Source organism: Engraulis encrasicolus, chromosome 3 (genome assembly GCF_034702125.1).
Source record: "Engraulis encrasicolus isolate BLACKSEA-1 chromosome 3, IST_EnEncr_1.0, whole genome shotgun sequence".
Taxonomy (NCBI): domain Eukaryota; kingdom Metazoa; phylum Chordata; class Actinopteri; order Clupeiformes; family Engraulidae; genus Engraulis; species Engraulis encrasicolus.
In genome coordinates this window covers 37,580,685-37,595,907 of record NC_085859.1, presented here as the reverse complement: position 1 = coordinate 37,595,907, position 15,223 = coordinate 37,580,685, and the positions used below count along the sequence as shown (strand labels likewise).

The following is a 15,223-nucleotide window of genomic DNA, read 5'->3' as shown; positions in this document are numbered from 1 at the left end:
TGATCGTATAATTGGATAAATGAGTATCTTCACAATGACTGTACAGAGACACATGTTTAATATAAAAAAAGTCAATGAGTGGATAAGTGGCTATCTGCCGTGGAGTCTGATGTGCAGGTCAATGAGCTGCCTAAGGAATCCTCTGTTTGGGAAGACCCCACGGCCCTCCTTCACAGTGCGGATGGCCTCCACCAGGGTCATGTGGTGTTTCAGCATCAGGTACGCCAGCACCACCGTAGCCGAACGACTCACACCCACGTGGCAGTGGACCAGCACTTTACCTGGAGATTCACAAACAACAACAAATTCAGGTATTGCAGCGGCTGGCATTTCGTTCACCAGTTGTTCTATAGGAGTTTGCTTTTACCTGGCCAGTAAAATTCACATTGGTAACCTCCTCCATGACCCTGTGATCTCAAAACTTGTATGCATTCCATTTTTTCAACATTTATATTATGAGAGGGATAATTTGCACCACACCCAGCTGTTCTTTTGGTCAGATATATTTTCATCTTGTGGAAAACAGTATCTTCGGCAATCAAATTCATACTTGGCATACAACCAGGGCCGGATTAATGCATAGGCTAGATATGGCTGCAGCCTAGGGACCCCCATCTGGCAGGGGGCCCACGATTGGTCAAAAGTGAAAAATTGCAGAGTTATGAGAAAATGCATTATTGAAAAATTCACATCAATTTGTAGCTTAGGGGCCCCGCGCCATCTTAATCCGACCCTGCATACAACATGATTAGACATCATTTTTACCTAATTCTGTTATGTCAAGTAGGATTCCAACAGGGCTGTATTACCAACCAGGTTAAATATGGCTGCAGCCAAGGGGCCATCCTGCCAGGGCCCCCCAAATGACCAAAGGTCAGAAAATCATTTACTGAACAATTGCAACAAGACACAGACCGCTTCCCAATGTCTAATGTGCGTCCTTCAAAGTGTATCAGCCTTCATAATCATGATTGGATAGTCTTTGCTGAACTCTGCGGGGTATCCAATCACTGGGCTTGACTAATAAGGCTGACACACTACCAAGGCTCATACACTTGACATTGGGAAATAGTGACAGTGTTGAGCAAATTATTTTGTATAAATGTTCATCCTCTGGCTCAGAAATTATGATGCCATCTACAGTATGTACGTATTTTTGTCACATAATTCCTCTTCTGTGGGGGTCTACAGCAACCTGTAGCCCTTGGCCACCTTAATCCAGCTCGTAAAACACAATTTAATGACGACCACGTGCTGTGTGAACATGTACGTCAGAGCCAGAGGAGAGAAACCTCAGAGCCAGCACTAAAAAAACCTTTATTGCCTGGAGTTAAAAATGGCAGCAGGCAGCACTGAGCTGAGCCCACACAGTCATTGACGTACGAGGCCTCTGCTCTGCAATGCTCACCCGGGGGCGTACCTAGTCCCTTTGGGGCCCTATGCAAAGTATAAACATAGGACGCTCAAAAGCCATCATATAGAGATACAATTCTGTATGTTGGTGCTATTTTCGTGTTTTGTATATATCTTTGATTTTACATAAGTGGCAAAGTAAGACCAAGTCTACTTTTTTGTCTGTCTACCGCGACTGGTGTGACAGCTGGGGCCCCTATGGACGACAAAATTTGGTCGGGGCCCTAGGCATTTGCCTAGGTTTGTCTAATGTAAAGTCCGCCTCTGCACACAGTCATTGACATGCGAGGTCTCTGCTCTGCAATGCTCACCTCCCCTGTGGAGTGCACTGTTTATGAAGTCTGCAGCGGTGTTGAAGTGTGTGCTCATGTTGTAGTCGACACAGTCCCGGCCTTCGATGCCCAGGTATGTGATGTTCATGCCTTGGTAGTAGTCGGGCCCACCGCGCCTGGCCGTGTGTGCACAGTTCACAATGTGAGTGAATCCGCGTAGGGTCAGCTCTTTACGATTTTCTGCGCTGTCACTGCACATCACAATAAAATTCAGATGAGTGACATCAAATCAAGACCAAACACATTTTTACAGTATATGCCCTCAATGCACTGGGCTCCTTGGTAGGCCCAATGGTATTTGCACTGGGACCAATATTCAACAATCCAATGCAACAATCTAATGCATTAAGGAGGTTGTTTACTAAGTAAGTCGTCACTATCATTGAAAGACATTTGGCATTTTACATTACACTGACATTACATTAGGCCTACTTACCTGTAATAACACTGTCTTTAAACACAGCCTATTTTGCTATGAAGTTATGCAAAGTAATTTACAGAGGGCATGAACAAGTCAACACAAAGAAAGCAATGGTACTAAATGAGATGTTTCAAGTTTGATTGACAGCTGTAGAAGTGTCCTACTGACCCAGTCAGTCGCCTGGCCACAATGGCATGTTGTGAGCTGGCATGTGCCTGGGTATCAATCAAGTGATATGTCAATCAGGCACTGATGAACAGATGATCTCACTACTCTATGGGGGCAGGACAAAACAGCATGCAGCCAGGACCGTAACAAGACATTTTAAAATACCGGGGTCAAATACTGTGCGCTGTACTGCATACTGTACATTTAGAATGCTTCAAATTCTTCAGTCAAACTCTTTAAGTTTGGTTTCATTAATCCCTGCATTGAGGATAAATGGGGGTAGCATGTACAGCCTGTATCTGTCATTGTTTGATCATAGATCGATTTTCCTCATAGATAAATTCTACATTTCTGAAAACAATACAGAGGACATGAACTCTGTGTCCTCAATGGTAGTTACAGCCATGCATGCAGCAAGACCTCTAGGCTTTTTCAGACATAAAAGCCAGTGGTTTACTTACTAGTCCCCTATGTAAAGTCTTGGCCACACCTCATCGGCGTGGCTGTTGATCATCTTTCCGCCTTGGAAGATACGCTCCAGGTCCATCACAGCAAGCCCAGGGGAGCTGAAGTCAACCTCCGGCTCGACCGAGCGCACGGTGTGGCTTTGCCAGAGACCATTCCTAGTAGCCATGCTGAAGAAATTTTGTGGGCTGAATCCTACAGTATACTATCAAGCAAGACTTGATGTGGACAATATCCGACTGTATCGAACCTCTTTGCCTATAGGGGTGTCCAATTGCTACAATCGCAACGTTGGGATGACTGAAATTCAAGTTGTTTTTTCAGAGGGAGGGGTCCTCAGCTGTTAGTTCATGGCATGGTCTGGATATGTCTAATAGCCCTCGCAGGACTACCAGAGATATTTTTGGAGGGAAGCGCCGGCACCCAGCCAGCTTTGCCACCTGGGTCGGTTTACTACCATGAATCAAACTTAACACGAGCCTCTGGTAACTCACTGCAGAACACAAGCTGTGCAAGCCCCCATGCAGTGAAACATACCACTTGTCAATTGGGATTAAATAAAACTAAATTAATGGTAATGGACTTGGGTGTGGGAAGCCAGGGTCTCATTGTTGTCCCATCACGAGAGGGAAGAGGACACTGTTGCTGAGTGTGACTTGCATGCATTTCAGTCAATTTACCCGATCTGCACGCCTGAAAAAAATAATGAAATTGAATAGAATAGCATAGCATAATGTAGGTAATGGATTACCTTTCGTTCATTATTGCAACAACGTGTTGGGCACAATGTGTTAGGCATTGGCCAATGGGCATAGCCTACCTAAAAGAGCAATCAATGTTTGGTGAATTCAGGTAAATTGGGCCACTTTGGGCCATTCACTTAGGTCTATAATTTACCTGCATTCAGCATATTACATCAATATCAACATCAACGATAATATTTGTCGTTCTCCAAAGGCCAACTTGCTTGACCCTTAGAATTGCCCTACCTCACACTCGCCGGTTATTCCCTCTTGGTCTAAATAGGGATCATCAAGGTGCCTGGTAAGTGGAAAGGAAAGGCGGTTGCGCATTTCAACACGTTGCTTTGACGTAGAAGCGTGTGTATTGTAGTGACCTCCTTTGACACACGAGAGGCATTTTGGGTCAGGCAGAGAGGATATCAACTAACTGGTCATTAAAGGTGCAATGTGTAAGGGATATGGTTGAGTGCCACACAAACAGCTTCAAAGCACATACTGTGGTCAATACAGTTTCAAAAAGAAAATAAAACATGTAAAAAAACATCCTAGATTTTAAATCAAAATATAAGCAACATTTATTTCAAATAGAGATTTGACATGCAAATAATGTAGCGGCACTGTTGTTTATAAAACCAATAGGCCTATTTCTTTTTTAGCATCTTCCTTGGACCTCTCATGTCTCATGTACTTGCACTTTTACACAACATTTCAAAAGTATCTTTTTTTCACTAATGAAACATAAATAGCTGAACTTAAATGTAAAAATCAGCAAGGCAGCCCAATGCAAGATATTTTTCAGTAAATGTATGCAATTCAACTTCAGGCCGAGTAGTTGTGTTCATATTGACTTATTTTCCTGTACTTGCTGCAGGATCACACAGAAATTTGAGTTGTTGAATGGTAAATAAAGTAACATTGGCTACATTTACATGAGGTTTTTCATTCCAAATGAACAATTCAGAATTAAATAGTTCCGTCGAGTTTACTTTGATCATTCACTTAATTCCGAATTAAGAAGTGTTTACATGACGCTTTCAAAGCGGAAGCTTTATTCAGAATTAAGAGTTAATTCTGAATTAAATATCTCATGTAAACGTAGCCATTGTCTATATTTGTGGCAACTAATGTGCTATGGCTTCAGGGTCCATCCTGGGATGCAGCAAAGAAAGTAATTGAAATATATCTAACAAAAAAACAGCAACACTGTTAGTACATTTACTACAATACATAGGAAGTTGAGCTCACCATCTTTTCTTCTGTGTGAACTCATTGCAAGCCCAAGGCAAGACTGCAATTACTTGGTCTACAGTTAAATGCAGAAAACTTAGGAATCTATTTTATCTGGTCATCTAACTTTCTCCTCCAGTCAGACGATATAAAAGTGACCACAACACATTCATGTGTTGTAAATGTAAAAATATGCGGAACACTGAACAAAAAGATCTAGATCATTATTCTAGTTTCCATTCATAATGTACCATATTATGCATGTTGGTGTTCAACTAATTCTAATGAACCATGATATGGTTTGTGTGTCATTTAACAGTAAAGTAGCATTTTTAGAACAATGTACAATGCTTTGATCGAAAAGTTCCATTTCGGAAGAGAAGTGAGGGGTTTTGCCCATGTTGAAGTTTTTGGATTTGTGTGTAGAGATGTGTACTTTGAGATGTGTGATAGCATTTCAGAAAAAAAGGGCAAAAGAAGTAAAAATATAATCTGGTACCCGTTTTGATTTGAAAGGAAATTCTTTTCAGTTTCTTTGGTTCTCCTTGTAGCATTCTGCTAAAACTACTAATAGCATTTAAACAGCATAATCATTAAAGATAGGCAGTGACTCCTGAAAGACCCCCTGTTGGGCAAAATCGTGTCAAATTTACTAAGGTCAAACGTAAAACCTTTTTTTTTTTTCACCATAACTTATGTTGACCTAGCCTGATAAACCAGCCTAAATGTGAGTGGGTGGCGCTGGTTTACCAGGCTAATGTTGACCAGATTTTCATGTTTTTCAACCCAACAAGCTATGCATCATGTCCATGACCCCATAATTAAGTTGTTTTTTACATATCATTTGATACTTGGAGATATTTTTGTTTTAGACCAGGTTATGCATCTACTATTTGAACATGCACAAACTATCCGCAAACTTTCAGGAAAAAATATTTTGAAGATGACACGCTGAAAGTTTTAAAAAAAAAGGGATAACAGAAAACAAGGCCACACAATTTTACCAATGTCCTCATTGATTTAATGTGAATCGCCACCAATGCGGCTTTCCTACACCCTGTAGGAAAGCGGCACCCTCGTGTGGTCAAAACCATGCACTACATTTATAAGAAAACAGTTGCAGGCAGATTGTTGGTCCGTGGGAATTCTGTGTTCTCTACCTTATACAAATATATTTCTCATGTTGCATGTAAAGTGTAAATACGTGTACGTTTCGGTTCGATAGCGAGACAAGACTATTTACAGCGATTAAAGAGAAATAACACAATAATCAACACGATTTCAAACATATTACTGTCCATGCATGTCAGAATTGTTTCCCCCAGTTTTTACATTTTATAAAAGCACCTGCTGATATTATGGCACAAATCTTTCAGGAAAAAAGAAATAGGAGAGCTGTACTGTATTTGAGATCTGGAAGAAGACCAGCAGAAAGTGGCCAGGAACGTGACTTTGGTGCAAAGTGTGATGTTAAAGGTACTTTAATCTGGTTGCTTTTTAAAAAGGTGCCATTGAACAACCTGTTCCTTTTTTTTCGCTTATGTTAAATGTTGAATATATATATGCTCATTTGTATAATACATTTCTCTAAAAAAAGAATGCCTTACATACATACTTACATACATACAATACAGTTATATACCTCATCAAGAGGTCCAAATATCTTTACGATTATGAACAAACCAACTTTCCCCCGCTTTTCTGACGACTACACCTCGTCAGTTTGATGAGCTAGGTACTCCAGCAGAGGACTTAATGATATGAGAAACCAAACAGGGTTTTTTTCTTCATTAAAAAAAAGCTCTGAGACAGAGCGCCAAACGATGTTTTACTTCAAGGCCGTGCCAAAGCACTCTCTGAATTCCACTGCTTCACCTGTTCAAGTGCAAAGTAAAGAAGAAAAAAAACTCAAAATCAGGTGGTATGAGGTTTACAAGGATGTAAAAGTACAGTCAGTACAAACCAATGACAAAGGACACACCATCATGTGCTGAAAACAAGTATGAACTGAGGAGATTACAAGTGACTTTGACAAAACAGCAAAGAAAAGCGCAGCGCTCAGAAGCGTGGTTCATGGTGGTCTTTGAATAGGTCTTTCACTGGCCTGGCAATGAATGGTTGATCCCAAACTGAGGAGAACAGGCCTATATAAGCCCCTACTTAAAAGGTGACTAATAACTTAGCTCTAGAAAAGATCTCTGTCAAATTATGTTTTGAGCAGGCAGCCTAATACTTGGGACACCACCCCGCTAAACGCATTAAGAGCAGTAAGAAAGAATCCACTTTTTTTTTTTTTTTTTAAACAGACGCTGGCCAACCTCTTTCCCCAACTGACTCAACTCAAATACTGACACTGCAAAACAAAAAAAGAAACAGTCTCGAGGAGATAAAGAACAAAGGATGCTGTGACTACACTACAGTTATGCGCCAGAACGTGAACGCTATAGCTCTGAGATCTGGTGTGGCCAGAAACAGCCATGTCAGCATGTCAGAGCACACGGGCTACTGTAGTTCTGTAACAATGACAACAAAAAGATTCACCCGCAGTAGAAAGAGAAAGAAGGAAAGAAAGAGGTGAAAAGAAAGAGAGCGAGAGAGAGATGAAAAATGGCATTGGCCCTGATCTGATTAACCTAACGGGAAAGGCATTAAGATGTAATCCCAGCGAGTCCTACTCATTAAAGGTGTTTAAAAAATCATTAGGATTCTGGCATTTACACAATGGTTGAACAGCTACAAAGTAAAACATTTTCCCCCGCTATGCATATTAAACCCACAAGAAAATAAGCTTCAAAAGAGATTCAGGCAAAAAAAGCTCTAAAAAGTCTCAAAGCTCTAATCCGTTCCATTAAACTGACACAGTCGGTGCTGCAAAGACATGACGGTGTGGGGAGAGCGCCTGGCTGCAGACAAACAGAGAAGGAAATGAGGAGGAAGAAAGGAAAAAAAAATCAGCCTGGAAACCTCAAGATACGGACCGACCTAAATTTTCCCTTCTTTTTTTAACAATTGTTTCCCTCAATCCATGCGTATCATCAGGACCCCATTTCTCAACATCGCCGTTGCCAACCTCTTAACAACTTACTGTAGCAAGTTGCCAATGGGAAACTATATTGCAACCAGGGCTCTAAATTAACCGTTTTCATCAATAGCCAAAATGGCTAGTAGATGCTAATCTCACTGGCCAAACACACACACTCACTGATGGGTCATAATGGCTTGTGAGTTGGTCTTTTCTACCAGCCAAACTGAAATTTCGCCAGCATTTGGCCGGTTGACTGGTGTTAATTTAGAGTCCTGATTGCAACCAAGTAAGCTTGCTAATGTAGTTACGTACAGCAACGGCATTGTGGAGAAATGCCGCCCGGATGTGGGGTGCATTTCTCAAAACCGTAGTTGCTAACTACGTTAGCTACTTTGTTGTTAACTACAGAAGTTGCTCACTAGCTAACAACTACGCTTTCGAGAATTGCCCCCCAGGCCAGATCAGATCAGAAGGCCTTCTTCTCCAGCCGGTCCAGTAGCAAGTTGCCAATTGTTAAACTACATTGCAACCAAGTACAGTAAGCTTGCTAATGTAGTTAGTTACAGCAACGACATTGCTGAAGAAATGCCCCCCCAGCCCCAGGCCTGATCAGTCAGATCAGAAGGCCTTCTTCTCCAGCCGGTCCAGTATGCCCTGGATGCGCTGCACGGCCTCCTTGCGGGCCTGCCGCACCACCTCCTGGCCGCCGGTCTCCACCGAGTCCAGCTCCAGCAGCTCCTTGGTCAGCAGCTCCTCCAGGTAGCGGTAGCTCTTGTCCGTCTTTCTGCCCACAAACTCGTCCACGTCCTCCTGCAGCAGCAGCACCCGGTACATCACCTGCTGGACGCGTGCCAGCCCCGGGTTGTCGCTCAGCTGCAGCTGGGGGCCCGCCGCTGCTTGCTGCTGGGGGGGTGGGGGTGGGGGTGGTGTGGAGGCGGCGTTGTTGTTGGGTGCCGCAGAGGAGGAGGGGGGATGGGGGTGGGGATGATGAGGAGTAGGCTCTGGCTGCTGGGCGGAACGGGGATCCGGTTGTTGAGGCGCTACTTTACCACCACCACCGCCGGCCTGCTTGTAGAGCTGGGGAGGTGCGCTGAACTCCGTGGGCTTGCCGGGGACTTGGTTGGGCGTGCCGGGTCGAGGCTTGGGGCCCAGGGGCTGTGGCCGACCCTGTGGGTGCTGACTGAACTGGTGCTCCTACAGGAGATTGAGGGGAGAAAAAATAAAAGGTGTTGTGATTTATTTATTTTTTTGCTGATGCTGTGTAGGCTGTTTTTTATGCCACCACTGAAGCATAGGATGGATGGAGGATGTGTTTTTCCCCCTCTTGCTCATGTTATGCAGTACAGCAAATTCCTGTCCACCTTATTCCTAGCTCTCATGAGATCATGCAAGGAAAAGGGGTTACACTTCCGCTTGGTTATGCCTCGTTACAGCCCCATGTGATCTGCCGCAGCATTTTTATGACAATTAATCATCACATTGTAAATATGCAGGAGCAGGGGCAGTCATACTTGAAAAAAGCCTGCGGTCTATGCTAATGGATTGGGATTACGATATGGAATAACTTGTGTTATACACTAACATTTACAAAGTTGCTGTTTAGCTAGCCCTAATAATAATAATAGTAATAACAACAACAACAACAATAATAATAATAATAATTAAAAAATAAAAAAAAAGCGCGGAAATTGCACGCCTTTTCTGTTGCCCCAGTAGCAACGCCAGGAATACATGTAAGGTGAATGGGACACCTTCATTTCCTTTGGGATTAATAAAGCATCTCTACTCTACAATGACTGAGGCTGAGACAATAGTATAATAGAGTAACTTTTACAAGGCACTATGGGCTTGTAAAAGTTACTCTATTATTAAAGGTCTGGTGTATAAGAATGGAAATGGGCAATATTGAGCAAGATGATGAATGTTAAAAGAATAACATGCAGAGAACATTTATGATTAAAATAGACTGTTCCAACTCTTACACAACAATACACATTGTCACTTCTCATCAACAATCACAGCTAAGTACAAGCAGACACACATACACGCAAAAACAGGCCTCAGCAAGACCGTAGCTCATTGTCACGACATTGCTAGGCACTGCCATGGTAACAGACTAGCCCTAAGCTTAAATCTCTAGAAATTCCCACGTACAGTATGCTTCCTCTAAAGGCCGGGTGAAATATCTAACCTGAGACACACCCTGGCTGGCAGCACTCCCTAAAGCTTTATCTACGCCAGCCAGCGCTGCAAAGGAAACCTGAACTCACACACACACACGCATGCACGCACATCATTGAAAAATAATTTCTGGTCAATTTAGTGAAATTTTACAGAGTGAGCATATTAATCCTTTCATAATGCACTTGCACTGTAAAATTGAAACATACGAAAATGTGACCAAAGAAACAATGTGGCAAGCAGGGAATACATATTTATGTGTGTGAGTCCTAACCGTCATTAAACAGATCAAGGCATTGTCTGTTAATAAAACAGCTTGCTGTGTTTTTGAGCCAGTCAAAAATTATATCTAAGTATATAAGTATATATTTATCACTATGCTTCATAATATGAGCTCAACCTGAACTATTTTTTTTTTAAGCTAAGACTCGAGTGATCAGCTTCTCTGAAATCTCAAGTTGCAGACAATGAAAAACAATGTTAATACAAAAACCATTCACATAACCAACAGTAATCATGTTGGATCATGAATCATGAAGTGAAGCCTTAATATTTTTGTCCCGATGAGATGACCCAGTTTCATTGAAAGACAAAATAATAATGACCTACAGTACAGCGAGTGCTTGACAGTGCAATAGACAGTTACAGTTGCCGTGGAGATCAAGCTCCAGTCATTAGTGACCTCTGGCTGGCCGTGGCCCGGTAGAAAGAGGGCTGCTGAGAGTTACATAACAGGCTTTAGAGCAGCTCGCTTAGGTCATCCCCTATACTTACGCCTCACTTGACTTGACTATCTGTACATTCCTACACTACAGCCCAGCCATGTGATTATAATACACACACACACAGATAAAAACAAGTGTGTTCTCTTCTCGTTAGAGGCCAATTACTTAATAAGGTAATTAAAGATGAACAAGGCGAACAGATGTTCCTATATTGTTCCAGTATTAGTAGACAATGAAAACCATAGTTTGACCATCTACCACACTGTACATTATGATCCCCATGGTTAATGCATGACAACAGACTATTCCTCTCAGCCAAGTCTTTCATTATAGATCAGTCAGTGGTAACATCACTAGGGTGAAACCGGTTACTAAGAAATGAATCTGTAGTCTTGTGAAATGAAACATCTCTGCTATACAGTATGGCATGTGGGCATTTTTTTGTGTGATGTCTCACACATTCGATTCGATCATTTCGAAGCACATACAAGCAGGGCACAAAAGGAACTTTTTTTTATCACTAGCCAAAATGTCTAGTACATGATAATCTCACTAGTAGCCAAACACACACTCACTAATGCCCCGTGTACATCAAGCGCTACCAACGCGACCGGGTAGCTGGGGTAGTTGAAGAAGTTTCGCCATGAATTCGTTTTATTCGCTCTGGACGCTGCACTGACATGTTTGATTCAGCTAATCACATAACGGCTCTGTCTTGACAGCCTGGGACATTCCTCGATATGAACGTTCCGATTGGTTTTCGCCGAACAGCGTCATAGCGAATTCGCTTAAGATTAGCTTGAGTTTAATCGTCAAAAGTCGCCCTGGTCCATAGAGAATGAATGACTTCCGTCGCTTCATTCGCGTTGGTCGCTCCCGATGTACACGGGGCATAATGGGTCAAAGTGGCTTGTATAAGTTGGTCTTTCCTACCAGCCAAACTGAAATTCTACCCGCATTTGGCCGGTTGGCTGGTGCTAATTTAGAGTCCTGCGTACAAGTAGCACAGACATGAACTTACAGTACATGTCTCGGTTTTCTATGGAAACCGTAAGTTCGTTTCACTGCTCACGGACCTTGTTTGACACATCATTGCAAAAGAGTGGCGTCGATCGTACCTTGTGCTGCTCGTACGAAGGCGGAGCAGGTCCTTGCCAGGGCGGGGGGTGGGGAGGCCTGACGTGGTTGCCGTAGGGAGGATGCGGAGTCTGGCTCCCCGGCTGCTGCCACTGCTGCTGAGGGTGCTGCTGAGGGTGCTGCTGAGGGTGCTGCTGAGGGTGCTGTTGCGGGTGCTGCTGGGGGCCCGGGGAGGGGCTGTACCCCCCAGCCGAGTGGGGCCAAGCATCGGGCTGCTGCTGCTGCGGGGGCCTGGAGTGCATGGCCTGCTGGCCTGGGTATTGGGGAGGATTGTGGGGCATCTGGGGTCCGCCGTCGCCATAGTGCTGCTGGTAGGAGCCTGGATGGTAGCCTGGGCCCTTTACAATATAAAACACAGCAAACACCAATAACGGTTAGCTCTCTTAGCCTTTCATTCGGACAGGAGAGTGAACATGGGCACAGGAAACGAGAGAGAGAGCGAGAGAGAGAGAGAGAGAGAGAGAGAGAGAGAGAGAGAGAGAGAGAGAGAGAGAGAGAGAGAGAGAGAGAGAGAGAGAACTAAGAGTACACCAACATACCAAGTAAGAGTGACATTATCCATGGGAACTTGAGTTCAAATCTGGCCTGGGTCATTTCCTAGGGTTGGGAAATGACCCAGGCCAGAATCGAACCCAAGTTCCCATGGGCAATGTCACCCTTATATGGTATGGTGTGTGTGTGTGTGTGTTAGTGTGCACCACAGCACTCCTGGTTGGGTTGTTTTTTCTATGGAGGAGGAGCCTTTCTTTACTCAGTTATCAATCACCTACTCTATTACTATAAATACCTTAGAGGAGGAAGCTCAGTTCCGGCTGGCTTTATAGCTGAGCGCCAGAGGTCTCCTGCCCAATTCAAATATGGATAAGATAAAAGCATCGCAGTGGCTTGTTACAATCCGTTGCCGACTAGCACCCTTCCTAGTAGCCTGGGAACTCCCATACTGCCTTTAGTTCTACACAATCGTTTCGATCTGAAAGACAGTATGGCGAGGATGACTCATAACGTACAAGATCATGGGATCTGTGTCATAATGGCCAAGCATTCCGACCTTAACAGTTTCTCTGCCCAATCAGAGAGCAGGGCAGTGTGTCATAATAGCCAAGTATTCCGGCCCCATACGGAATTTACAATAAGCAACTCCCCAGACCTAATCTCACTTGTGATTAGGTCTGGTGTTAACCAGGCAACCTTCCTAGGGGTTAGGGTGACCATCTCAGCGGCACTAAAAAGGTGGACATATTAGTAGACGCAATTTTTTTGTTTCTTACATGCAATCTCATGCATTTTAAATGCATTTAAATCAACTAGATGTCCAGCTTAATGCTGTGCCGGACGCCAGACAAGGCACTGAAACGATGGACGGTCTATCCTAAAGACGGACGTCTGGCCACCCTACTAGGGTTTGGTGTATTTCAGATACTTAGATACCTGTAGATGAGAATGTACGTAAGCCCTCACAGTAATCACAACATAAATCATAATAACAACGTTTTGCCTTTAGAGTTCCTCTTTTCCAGCAGAGCATGAGAGAACCACACTTACCCCTTGGCAATGCTGGACTGGGTAGGGAGGTGGGGCTGGCTGTCCTGCGCTTCGTTCTGGGCAGCCTTGACTGTGGAAGTGAGGCTGCCTGGGAGGCATTTGGTCGGCACAGTAGAACGGATTGGAAGGGTGAAGCATGTTCGCGGAGTACTGTCCAGGATTGTACACACCATTGGGGTACGCTGACATAGCAGGCTGAAATAAACGGTATAACAAAACACACCAAGTTAAATTGAAAAACATGGCTATGTTGAGAGCAAAAAAATGAACAAAACACAGGACAGCCAAAATAAAAGTTAAAGGGGAAAGGAAATTCATGGCTGTGTTGTTAAGCAAAAGTTGGATGACAGCTATATGGCCGGGAGATGGATAAGGTACCTGATATTGAGGCTGCCCATTCACCTCTGTGCCCGATGGGTAAGCATTTCCATAAGGCCCTGTGTTATGCGACTGGGGATACCAATAGTTGGGGGGATATCCGGAGTATGGCGCCGAGTCCTGTAAAAATTAAATGAGTGGAAACATTAGTGGCAAATTAGTGGAACATTATATGTCTTCTCTGCCACGTGCATTTGGACATTGCTATTCTTGCCTGTTGCAAAAACAAGCAATACAACATAAAATGCACCTGGCGTACGGTAGAAAGGCGCACTGCTGATCACAATGCTTCCCTGTGTTCATGTAACCAAGAGTGTCGCATTACCTGGTTCAGTGCATACAAAGTTGGACAAGTACACAGGCCAAACACAAAAGGGAGCGTTACCGTTATGTTCTCACATTACTACGGCTTATGCTAGCAGTGTTTTGAATGGCACAATTACGCCAAGACAGTGTCATTACAACGTTGTAACTTCAAGGCGTTATTGCATTGGACAACGATTACATAAAATCAGTTATCGTTGGATGTGACTGGGCAGAGCTAGTAGTAACACAAAATTAGCTGACTACAAGCTAATGCTTACTAGCAAGTCGTTATTAATACATTGTTAATAATAACACCTTTCTATACATACAAGCTGTCCAACTTGGATTTAAGGCTTGCATGAGGTGTTACCTAACTGGAACCCATTCATTGAAATCTGTGCCAACTCACTAACTTGAGAGCATGTAGCATGGCATCACCTGCTAGCGCTACCTTAGCCTTTTAGCTAACACAATCGCTTGAGATTTGTTCAGATTCCTACTGTAAGCCTGTAAGCTGATCAGAGCTGGTAGGTTTAGGACAACTTGCGTGTGCTATAATGTGTGAAATGCTGAAAAATCACAAATGTTAATTTACCATGCTGCCGTTCCAGTTATTGTTCTCCGAGTTAAAATGTGATGGCCAGTGCGGTTTAGAGCTCGCCTGCATTTGATGCATGACCCAAGCAGGCTCCCCTCCACTCCTGTCGTTGCCAGCTGTTTCGTACGCCATTGGCGCAACTCACGGCGCAATCAGAGAGCTTTTACAGGAGTTTGCCACCCTGCACCTCTTCCACCAACCACCTCCCTCTTTCCACCGCAGCTCCAGCTACGCTCGATATTGGAGAACAAAATATGTTCACTGTTTCTTTAAATTCCCACTTCAGCCCTTCCTTATTCACATAGCGCTTTACATAACGCACAATCCTCTACGTGCGTCAGGGACATGTTGTCAAATGAGACCATAGATACAGTCAGCTGTTGTGAATGGCTATCAACTCAAGTTACACAGACCAATAGGAAAGCGGCCTCAGCAAATTAAACCAATAGGAAAATACATAGAAATTATCCATGTGAGGGTGTAAACACATTTAACATAAGCGACAGTATGTCAACGAAATTATATAAACAGAAAGTGCCAGTTCTGTACACGTGTATATTTA

General features: G+C 43.5%; 2 protein-coding genes across 2 annotated transcripts; both read right to left on the bottom strand.

Annotated features, from left to right (window-relative positions):
- Positions 1-41: 41 nt before the first annotated feature.
- LOC134445386 (dual specificity protein phosphatase 26-like) lies at positions 42-3,149 on the bottom strand. Its single transcript, XM_063194469.1, has 3 exons — positions 2,796-3,149; positions 1,725-1,936; positions 42-281 (listed from the first exon to the last, which is right to left on the bottom strand). The coding sequence occupies exons 1-3, from the start codon at positions 2,966-2,968 to the stop codon at positions 91-93; spliced, it is 576 nt and encodes a 191-aa protein (XP_063050539.1). The 5' UTR covers positions 2,969-3,149; the 3' UTR covers positions 42-90.
- Positions 3,150-5,767: 2,618 nt separating this feature from the next.
- Positions 5,768-14,899, bottom strand: bag4 (BCL2 associated athanogene 4). Its single transcript, XM_063195340.1, has 5 exons — positions 14,659-14,899; positions 13,758-13,877; positions 13,380-13,574; positions 11,819-12,175; positions 5,768-8,988 (listed from the first exon to the last, which is right to left on the bottom strand). Exons 1-5 carry the CDS (start codon positions 14,791-14,793, stop codon positions 8,413-8,415), a joined length of 1,383 nt encoding a protein of 460 aa, XP_063051410.1. The 5' UTR covers positions 14,794-14,899; the 3' UTR covers positions 5,768-8,412.
- Between the last annotated feature and the right edge of the window lie 324 nt (positions 14,900-15,223).

Coding starts and splice junctions, on each gene's coding strand:
- LOC134445386 (XM_063194469.1), bottom strand. CDS start 2,968: ATGGCTACTAGGAATGGTCTCTGGCAAAGCCACACCGTGCGCTCGGTC. Junction 1,937..2,795: donor AGACTTTACATAGGGGACTA/GTAAGTAAACCA, acceptor TGTGATGTGCAG/TGACAGCGCAGAAAATCGTA. Junction 282..1,724: donor CAGTGCACTCCACAGGGGAG/GTGAGCATTGCA, acceptor GTGAATCTCCAG/GTAAAGTGCTGGTCCACTGC.
- bag4 (XM_063195340.1), bottom strand. CDS start 14,793: ATGGCGTACGAAACAGCTGGCAACGACAGGAGTGGAGGGGAGCCTGCT. Junction 13,575..13,757: donor ATGGGCAGCCTCAATATCAG/GTACCTTATCCA, acceptor CGTTTATTTCAG/CCTGCTATGTCAGCGTACCC. Junction 8,989..11,818: donor CTTCGTACGAGCAGCACAAG/GTACGATCGACG, acceptor AATCTCCTGTAG/GAGCACCAGTTCAGTCAGCA.